We start from the raw sequence: 9881 nt of genomic DNA on the forward strand, positions 1-9881 counted from the left end.
AAAACTCAGTCTGTCCGTACCCGTCCAAGCCCGCCTGTACCTGAAATTGCCCAAAGCCTGTTATGGCCCGTTGCGGGCTACCCGGCCTGGCCTGGATTAATTTATTGGGCGGTCTCGGGCTTTGCGATTAATTATGATGCCCGGCCTGATACCCGGCCTGAAAGCCTTATATGTGCCATTAATCATTTAATATCCTCTTAAAAAGACTTAAAAGTTACAGTTTTATAATTGTCAATTTTGTGTCAAGAAAAATAAAATATATAATTGTTTTTACTTATAATTAACCTTTTCAAAACATTAATGATAATATATTTTCTTATTAGAAAGTTTATTGTACTCTAATTAATTATTTATCATATGCTAAAATTAAAAATTTGTCAGTGTAATTTAAATATAAAATAATACTATCACTTACGATATGTGATGTTGGAAAGGAAAGGATATTGTATTTAATACTGTTCATTTGAAAATTTAAACTTAAAAAAAAAATTCAAAATAGTGGCCTGTCCGGCCCGATCCGGCCTGCCCGTATAAAAAGCGGGCTTTGGGCGGTCTTTGGGTAGCAAATTATCTACTTGTACCCGGCCTGTCCGGCCTGAATTTGTTTACGGGCTCACAAATATTAATCCTGGCCTGCCCGGCCTGTCTTAGTTTTTGGGTCGGGCGGCCCGGCCTGCCCGAATTTACACCCCTAGCCTGAGATGCCCAAGTAAACGAAAGAAACGTCAACACACTGCATCAGCATATAAGTAATCTATATACACACACAATGTATATATTTGCATAGGACGACCTTTACTGAGCGACTTGTTTTCTTTTTGAAAATAAGATTTATATTACTAGGCCCTCGTTAATCTGCTAATTCAGGCTCTTCAGAGACTAACTCATGGTGAGTTGCTCGTCCAATGACTGAATTTGATGGATTAATCATGGTTGAACAAGATACAAAGGTACTGTTATTAGAGTTACATAATTCATATGCTTTGACTGTGTCAAAAACAATTGCAGGAATTAAAAAGCTACGAGCTTGATCAGTCTAAGAAGTTGTGTTACTTGATCGTCGCCCTTCTTTTGCCAACAAGTCTGCCACCTTGTTTGCACGTCTGTCTACATACTGAAAACCTTTAAAAGAAACTAGATTAACTGCTATTTGTTGGACTTCTTCCAAGATTGCTAAACACTGCCAATTCACATCTTTTGTCTTTCCCTGTAGAAACTTTATGGTTGCCTGGTTATCTCCTTCTATCTCCAAGTTTTGAACATTATGTTTGATGGCCCATTGCACTGTTCTTAGCAGAGCTACAGCTTCAGCCTCTTGAGCTGAGAAGGTCCTGCACCATCCGCATTCTGCTGCTCGAAAAGTACCTGAAGAATTTCGAAGGACCAAACCAAAACCAGCATTAGTATGCTCTGAAATCCAAGAAGCATCGCAATTTAACTTAACAGTAATCATTCTTGGGAATTGCCAGTAATGTAAGGTTTTGATATGACTGATATTAACTTGAGATGTGTTGTGCAATTGTATTGGATGCCAATAATCGTAATGTCTTATTATGTCTAAGGAAAGTTGTGTAGGGGTTCTAGATTTATCCTCAAATATTCTAAGGCGTCGCTCTTTCCAAATAAACCAACATTTGGTTGCAGCAAGAGCCATAGAAATTGAGTTTGCATCTCATGTTAACCATTCATTGTATCTATGCAGGAAAGTATTATGCAAATTATCAGAATTTTGAGATTGAGATACCCCTGTGAGGCCATTGGCTGAAGATGCCAAATCTCCTTTGCATAAGCACATTCAAAAAAGAGATGGTAAGTAGTTTCAACAGCACTGTTACAGAAAACACACTTATTATCTATGGATCTGATCTTTTGTCTAGTTGGTAATGCATCTTGTAAGCATTTCCATATAAACAATTTGATCCTTTGTGAAGTGTCCATAGTCCACAGACCTTTCCAATTTTTTTTAGTTTGGACAGGAGTTGAAGAAGAAGGATCAGAGAGTTTAGCATAAAGTGATTTAACACAGAATTCTCCATTCTTTGTTAATGTCCACCTAAGTTTATCTCTTTTCAGAGAACCTTCAGGTGTAGTGTATAATCTAATGTTTGTAATTTCTTGTACAGTTGAGTTATCAAATAACGAGCGTAACAGGCCAGTATTCCACTTATTTGTGTTTGAGTTTATGAGCTCAGACACAAGTGTTATAATAGTGTTTCTAGATGGGAAGGACTCAACCAAAGTCTCTCTTCTAGCTGGAAGCCAAAAATCATACCAAATGTTGATTAGTAAGCCATTACCTACTTCCCATATGATATACTTTTTAATGTGTGCTATTCCTTGTAAAATACACTTCCAAATCCAAGAAGCTTTTGATTTCTTTTTGGAGTGCAAAGCTCCTGATTTCTTGAAGTATTTGCCTTTAAGAATTTGAGCCCAAAGGTCATCAGGATTACTAACTAATCTCCAAGCTATTCTACTGATCATAGCTTGGTTGACCTTGTTTGCTTCTTTAAAGCATAATCCCCCTTGGTCTATTGGATTACATAAGAAATCAAAAAATTTAATATAAATACCCTTAGAATTAGTATTTTTTTCCCCACCAAAAGTCCCTATGAATGTCGTTAATTCTTTTAGTTATTTTTTTGGGAAGAACAAAGCATCCCATACTAAAAATAGGCATGCTGGATAAAACAGATTTGTTTAAAACAATTTTACTTGGCTGTGACAAGATCTTGCCAAGCCAGTTTTTTATTTTTTGCTCCATTTTTTCTATATTTTGTCAAAGGTTTTTAATTTAGATTTATCTATGAAAAGAGGTACACCTAAATTTGTATCTTTAAAGTTAATTTTCTTAATCTTCATCAATCTACAAATGATGCCTATGTGTTTCTTATGCACTTTTTTGCTAAAAAAGAGTCCTGACTTTTCAAAGTTTATGACTTGACCTGATGCTGCACTAAAAATATGTATGGCTTGTAATAAGTTTTGGCAACTACCCAGATCGGCCATAGTGAAGAGCAACAGATCATCAGTGAAAAAAAGGTGAGAGATTGGAGGGGAATTAGGAGAAAGTTTTATCCCCTGAACTTTTTCAATGGTTTGAAGATGAGTTAACAGACGCGAAAAGACCTCCATGCAAAGTATGAATAGGTAGAGAGATAAAGGGTCTCCCTGCCTGATGCCCCTAGAAGGATTGAACTCTCTACAAGGTTGTCCATTGAGAAGGACAGCAATGGAAGACGTAGATAGACATTGTTGTATAAGCTGACACCACTATTCAGAGAAGCCAAAAGCAGTTAGAGTTTTTATTAAGAAATTCCAATTGACTCTATTGAAAGCTTTCGACATGTCAATTTTGAGTCCTATATTGCTTGTTTTCTTTTTACTTTTTTGCATAGAGTGAACTACTTCATGAGTTACTATTATGTTATCTGAAATCTGCCTAGAAGAGAGAAAAGTTGACTGTAGGGGTTAGATAATTTTTTCAAGAGTTTTCTTGAACCTGTTGGCCAAAATCTTTGTTATTACTTTATAAGGGGTGTTGCACAAGCCAATGGACCTAAAGTCAGCAGGGGATTTAGGGTGTTTTTTTTTTGGAATTAAGAACAAGAAAGTTCTATTTAGGTCTGGGTGCAAGTGTCTAGTTATGAAGAAGTCTTGTTATGACTGAGACTAACTGAGGGCCGACTATCCCCCAGTTGTGTTTAAAGAAACTCACCAGGAAGCCATCAGGTCCCGGTGCTTTGTTAGGTTTCAGTTCTTTAACTACTTCCCAAATTTCCTGTGCAGTTGGAATACTTGTCAGCTCTAGATTTTCCCCCATAGAAATACAAGGTTTAATATGTGAAAAAATATGTTCATCTGAAGTAGAAGGACTTTCAATGAACAGATCAGAGAAATAAGAAGCAAAGACTTCTTCAATCTCTGATCTTGTTGAGACAACATTAGTATCCTTATCTTGGATGCACTCTATATGATTTCTTTTCCTTCTCTTCAGAGTAGTAACATGAAAGAAAGTTGTACTTCTTTCCCCTAAAGTTATTGTGTTATTTCTAGATTGCTGCCTAGCTATTTCTTCTTGTGTATCATTCAGTGCCTCCAACTCTAGTAGTTTTTTGTTAGTCAGAGAAGAAACTGCAGCAGAGGCAGGTTGAGCATTAAGATTGTCAATTACTTTTAGAAGTAATTTGATTTTTTTGTTAGGATTTCCAAAAACAACTTTTTCCAGTTACTAAGATTTTGAGTTAGTGTTGAAATATTTGCAATTAGATCTAATATTGTGTTCCCAGAATTTAGAGTCCAAGAGTTCTTGATAACCTCTAAACAGGATGGTTCTTTTAACCATGTATCGTAAAATTTAAAGGAAGGAGGAGAGAAAGAAGTAGAAGGTTTTAGAGATAGGAATATTGGTCCATGGTCTGAACCAACAACCACCAAGTTCTTGATAGACGCATTTATATGTCTATTTTGTTCTCAATGTTATGTATTGTTAGACTCAATTAAATACTTATTGTGTTATTTTATATTTTTGTAGATGTTTTTGGAAAAATAAGCTCTAGCGGCGAAATTGGCACGAAAAGTGGTGTTTTACACCCTAGGATAGAGTACTAAAGACACCCCAGAAACGCACCAGAGGAACCCAGAAAAAGTGTTGGAAACACCCCAGAAAAATTACTAAAGGCACCCTAAGGGACATGTGTTATTCGGACTCCAGCAACGGATAAGGGGGCGACCACTGGATAAGGGGGCGACCTTCTTCACAAATTCAAAAAAATATTTTGGCGGGAAAATATTTGCTCTTCACTGGCAGATTTTCTCGATTGCATTGGGACGTGCTTTTGTGCGATTCAATCGCTGAAACTTTGTGGAAAGATGTAATATATTATAACAGAGCTGGTACGGGTGATTGTTTCGACTGAATTTGGCTGGATAATCACGTGGAAGAAATCAGGGCAACACGGGTTTGAAAATGATATTCACGGATTTTCAGCAAGTTTGATGTGTGCTGCTCGTGTTTGGATGACACTTAGTCATTGAAGATGCGTGTAGAAGCTAAATAAGGGAGTATCAGAAGCTGTTTACGCGTGGAGAATCATTTCAGGGAAGAAAATATTCGGAAAATATTTTCTTTTAACACCGGGTAATGGAGGATCATGGAGAGTTAATGAGCGTGATTTCTTGTCGTTGTTGGGTATAAATAGGTTCCCTGGGTGTCCTAGAAGGGGCGTCGAGAGTTTGGGGTCGATAGGAGAGCTCAGGAGCGAGAAATCAAGAGTTGATGAAACTCTGTTTCTGCTCCTGCTGATGATGAAGAACACCAAGAACACGAAGAACAGACTCGCAGGGACAGTCGTTTATCAACAGTGAAACATACTCACAGTCGTGGGTTGTAGGTGTGGGTCTTAGAACCACAGCGACAATAGCACTTCTCTTTTATCGTTCTTTTGTGACGCTTCCTGTGGGTCGCACATTAGCTGTTTACACCATTTTCTCTTCTTCTCTTCATTGTAAACACCATTTGAGCAATAAATAAATATTTTGAGCGTGTTTTTATCATGATGAGCTAAACCCAACACTGGGACGACGGAGGAGGGTGAATTTCATACACGGGTAAATTTATTTTATTCTTTTTTATGACTTTGCATTAATTTAAAATTGAAATATGATTTGAATTAATTGGTTGTTATTTAATTTGATGATGTATGCTTAGCTTAGGTGTTTTGATACATCATGCTTAAGACTTACAATCGATGTTTTGAGAATCTATCTTGGCAAAATCAGAGTCCATGTTAATTTTATTGAGTTTTACATTGTCAAAGAATATATGAATGAACCCTGTGTAGTGAATTCGGCCAAATCCTTAGTCCCAGTACCTCTCGCCCATTGTTAATATTTTTGTATATATAGTTTTATTAAATCTAAAATTTCATTTCCTTCACAAGTCTGAAAAGAATCTTTTTACCACTATCACTACAACAATTTTGAAAATCACATCAGTTCTCTAAGGAAGCTTCTTTAAATTCTAAGTTCCAGTGAGCATTAGCCATGGCCCTGTCAAGCCTTTGCTTGATGTTAGCCATGCCTTCTCTTTTATTACTCCAAGTAAAAATATTGCCTTTGAAACCCAGGCCCTCTAGACATGTTCTTTGAAGTAAGTTTAAAATTGGTTCCATTTTAGTTCTGTTGAAGGGAAGACCTCCTTCCTTTTCCTTACTATTAAAGATAATGTTAAGATCACCTATAACTAGCCAAGGCATTGAATTGAGATTGATTCTATGAGCAATGTTTTCTAGGTTTCCCATGATCTCTAATTTCATGTCATGCTTTGGAGAACCATAAAAACAGGTGAGCAACCATTCCTTTGAATGGAAATTATTTTTGACTATAACATTAATCATATTGAGGTTCCATTGAAGAATTTCAAAGTGGAAACCATCTATCCAAGCAAGGGCTAAGCCTCCAGCTGTACCTTCTGGGTCTACAATATGAAAGTTTGGAAAAAAAGTTTAAAGTTTTTCTTACTGAACTCCTTTGAGATTCAGTCTCAGATAAGAATAATATATCAGACTTTTCTATATCCAATAATGATTTTAAATGCTGTTGTGTTGATTTCTGACCACACCCTTGTGTGTTCCATGCTAAAATTTTCAGGATCAGAGCAGAGCTACAAGTTATCCTGATATTGCCTAAGTTTTAACAGTGCTACTGAGATAGTGTTTCTAAAAAAAACAAGGGAACCAAAGAAGCAGGTTTTAAGTTAATCTATATGTTTTTAGAGCTAGGTTGTACTTTAGAAAGTGTGAATCTATTCTAACACAGGTTTGAAGAAAAGAAAAGGGACAAAAAACATACGCAAATTGTTGTTCTTGAGTCTATTGAAACCTCAGCTTATAAGCCTAGACTAAAAGGCAGAATGATATGATTTAGTAATGCTAGCAATAGCTAAGATCTAACATGTATGTAAGAAGAGGATGCACGAAAATTGTAAAACATTTCACAAGATAAAGCAAACAAACTATCTTAAATGAATGGTGTGAAATCAAAAGCTTGAGGGGAAGACAACCTTATCTGCAAGAAACAATTAGGGCCCCTCAAGCTTTTGTTACCTGTATATTCCTGCTGTGAATTCTTGTTTGTTGAAACAGTAGAAGTCGCTTTAGAATGAATCACCAGTAACATACACGGAAAATCTTGAATAGAAGAAAATTACGAGGAAATAAAATGAAGATTAAGACCGGAGACAAATGGAGAAAAGAAATCGAGAGATGAAGTCAACTTACCTTTGGGTTTTATCGGGTCAGAGGAACATAGGTTTAGATGTGATTTTATGACTGACAAAAAAAGTGATGATGATTCTATTCAAATTAATTTGTAAAACGCAGAAGTAATCAAACTGAAACAATGGGTGTTACCATTGGTTCTTATCGAAAAACAATCAAGCAAAGGCGAAGACACATCTTATAAGTATAGCAATAAACAGATAAAATTTACTGGAAAGGGAAACACCTTATCAGCTAATTCCCATTAATCACTAGTGTCCTGGTTCATAATTCTCTAAAAAACTATATGTGAACACCCTTACAGCCATCTTACAACCAGAAACCGATCTTTTGATATACAACAAGCCCCCCAAAAATTAACCTATCAACTTTACATTTAACAATTTTCTTAGTAAGAACAACTACTTTGATCCTACCAGTATTATCTCTTTTAGATTTCTAAATGATTAGACCAACCTGGATTTTAAAATTAATTAAGAAAAAACCATTCAAAGTCCCATTTTCTAAAAAAATTTAATAGAAGATATAACAGATCTCTTAATCTTCTTCAAAAGAAACCATTGCTATAATTGAAAGTGCATAAATGAAGAAACAGTTTTTCAATAAGCAACTTCGCCTTTTTCGAAGCGCTAAGCCCTATTCATCTAAGAGCTTATGAAAACATTTTTAAGATCTAAAACTTTGAAAATTAAACATGATTCCTTTAAAACCAAGTGCACATACACTTGTTTCATAAATCACCTAGCCAGGAAGACTTGAAAAATTACCAAGAACAGATGCACATACATCTGAACAGGAGGATAGAGTTGTGAATTACTTACTTTAAGATGCCAACCATTTTTGGTGCAGAAATGCCAACCCAAGTGCTCAACAACACCAAAATTTAACTATACTGATTTTAAGGCTAAGTAAGGTAAAGTTTTCAAAATGAATACTAACCAAAATGATGCAACCAACCTACAGTTTTGGAAGAAAAACATTCAAGAGAGGATGCATGAGAACACAGATACCGAAGGACCATAATTCAGTACTTTTACCAAACAACTTAGGGGCAACAAAGAAAAAAACAGACCCAATCAACATTGGGATTTTAGGCAAAGGAAATTCGATTGCAAAATTCAAATCCACAGACCCAATCATAATTTGGATACCAAAAACTACTTAATTGATCTACAAACCAGGATCACACGAAAAAATAATCACAAACTCAACGGCTTCAGACCAAAAGTACTAGCATACCGAGAAACAACCTAAGAGAGGAAAGATAATCAATGATTCTATGCCTAGCTAAATCTTATTAGAACACAAAATAAATTTGAAAGAGAAATCATAAATCCCCTGTTGTTGTTGTACCTAATACAGCAGTACCCCCAACAACCTTAAGAAGGGAAAAATAGATTCAATCAAAAGATGGAGCAACAGTCCGTGGAAATACGTGTGTCGATTGAAATCACAGCTTGTATTTCACTTACCCGAACTAAAGAGATTCAATCCAAACCCAAAAAAAGAAAAGAAACAACGATCCGAGAAAATACCTGTGTCAAATGGAACCACAGCTTGTCTTTCTAGAACTCGAAAAGAAGAGAGGATTCAGAATAAAGCAAAAAAGAAAAAAGAGAAAAAACAAGATTAAAAACCTAAATTTTCATCACCACTTTGTCAATCAAAAACGTCCAGATCCGTTCCTCGTATCTCATGACCCGTTAATCACCCGCAGGTTTGCCTATAGATTACTCTTCCATGGCGAAATACTGTGAAGATTTTTTTTTGTTTTGTTTCGAAAAAACAGCAGCTTTACTGAGCGACTTTAGTTTATAAAAAAGAAGAAAACGTTAAAAGTGTTTTTTATAATTTAAGTTGCGTATATATCAAGTAGGGAAAATGTACCCGATAATCTTTATTCTATCACAAAATTGCGTATGTATCAGTGGATTCATTCAAATGTGTTATTTTGAAGGGGATAAGCAAATCACAAAATTGGTTAAAAAGAACAAAATCAATAATTTTCGGGTGAAAATGACATATAGGTTTTGATACTGTTTAAATGGACAAAAATTTAAAAATAGCCAGGATGTAAACAGTTTCATCCTAACCATTTTCAAATACTTTTTCTTATTTTTAATTTACATCAGGATGCATCCAGTTTCATTCTTGCTATTTTTTAAGTTTAAGTTAGGATGAATCCAGTTTCATCCTTACTATTTTTTTGGTGTCCATTTCACCCATACAAGCTTTTACTCGTCCTTTTGAACCATGTTTTAAATATATTTGGACAAATGACCCATTTTCCGTAAGCTTATCAGGTTTTGGATAGTGGGAAACCAGGTTTTTTGCAGTAGTAGGGAAAGAATTTACCATTGCAAAACTGAACATTCATTACGACTCTCTGATACCCCACTCGAAAAACTGAACTTTCAAATTTTTCGAACCAAATCGATTTTACCGAGCAAATGTTCATCGATTTAATCCAAACTGCTTTATATCTCTATACTTCAAGGGTCATCGGATCCGAAGATAATTTCCATCATTACAATATCTCTTGTCAGCCGTTAAAAAAAAACAATATCTTTTGTCAGAGTAGTCGGATACCATCCACTATCG

At 35.5% G+C, this 9881-nt stretch overlaps 1 protein-coding gene across 1 annotated transcript; it reads right to left on the reverse strand.

Annotated features, from left to right (window-relative positions):
* Positions 1 to 765: 765 nt before the first annotated feature.
* LOC113298909 lies at positions 766 to 9049 on the reverse strand. The gene is made up of 2 exons (XM_026547782.1): positions 7107 to 9049; positions 766 to 1365 (listed from the first exon to the last, which is right to left on the reverse strand). The coding sequence occupies exons 1-2, from the start codon at positions 7177 to 7179 to the stop codon at positions 1037 to 1039; spliced, it is 402 nt and encodes a 133-aa protein (XP_026403567.1). The 5' UTR covers positions 7180 to 9049; the 3' UTR covers positions 766 to 1036.
* Between the last annotated feature and the right edge of the window lie 832 nt (positions 9050 to 9881).

The sequence above is a fragment of the Papaver somniferum genome, chromosome 1, assembly GCF_003573695.1.
Source record: "Papaver somniferum cultivar HN1 chromosome 1, ASM357369v1, whole genome shotgun sequence".
NCBI classification, from domain to species: Eukaryota; Viridiplantae; Streptophyta; class Magnoliopsida; order Ranunculales; family Papaveraceae; genus Papaver; species Papaver somniferum.

What these genes read in the sequence shown, in the direction of transcription:
- LOC113298909 (XM_026547782.1), bottom strand. Translation starts at nt 7,179, where the DNA reads ATGTTACTGGTGATTCATTCTAAAGCGACTTCTACTGTTTCAACAAAC. An exon ending in TTCACAGCAGGAATATACAG is followed by an intron (nt 1,366 to 7,106) that starts GTAACAAAAGCT and finishes GAAATTCTTCAG; the next exon opens with GTACTTTTCGAGCAGCAGAA.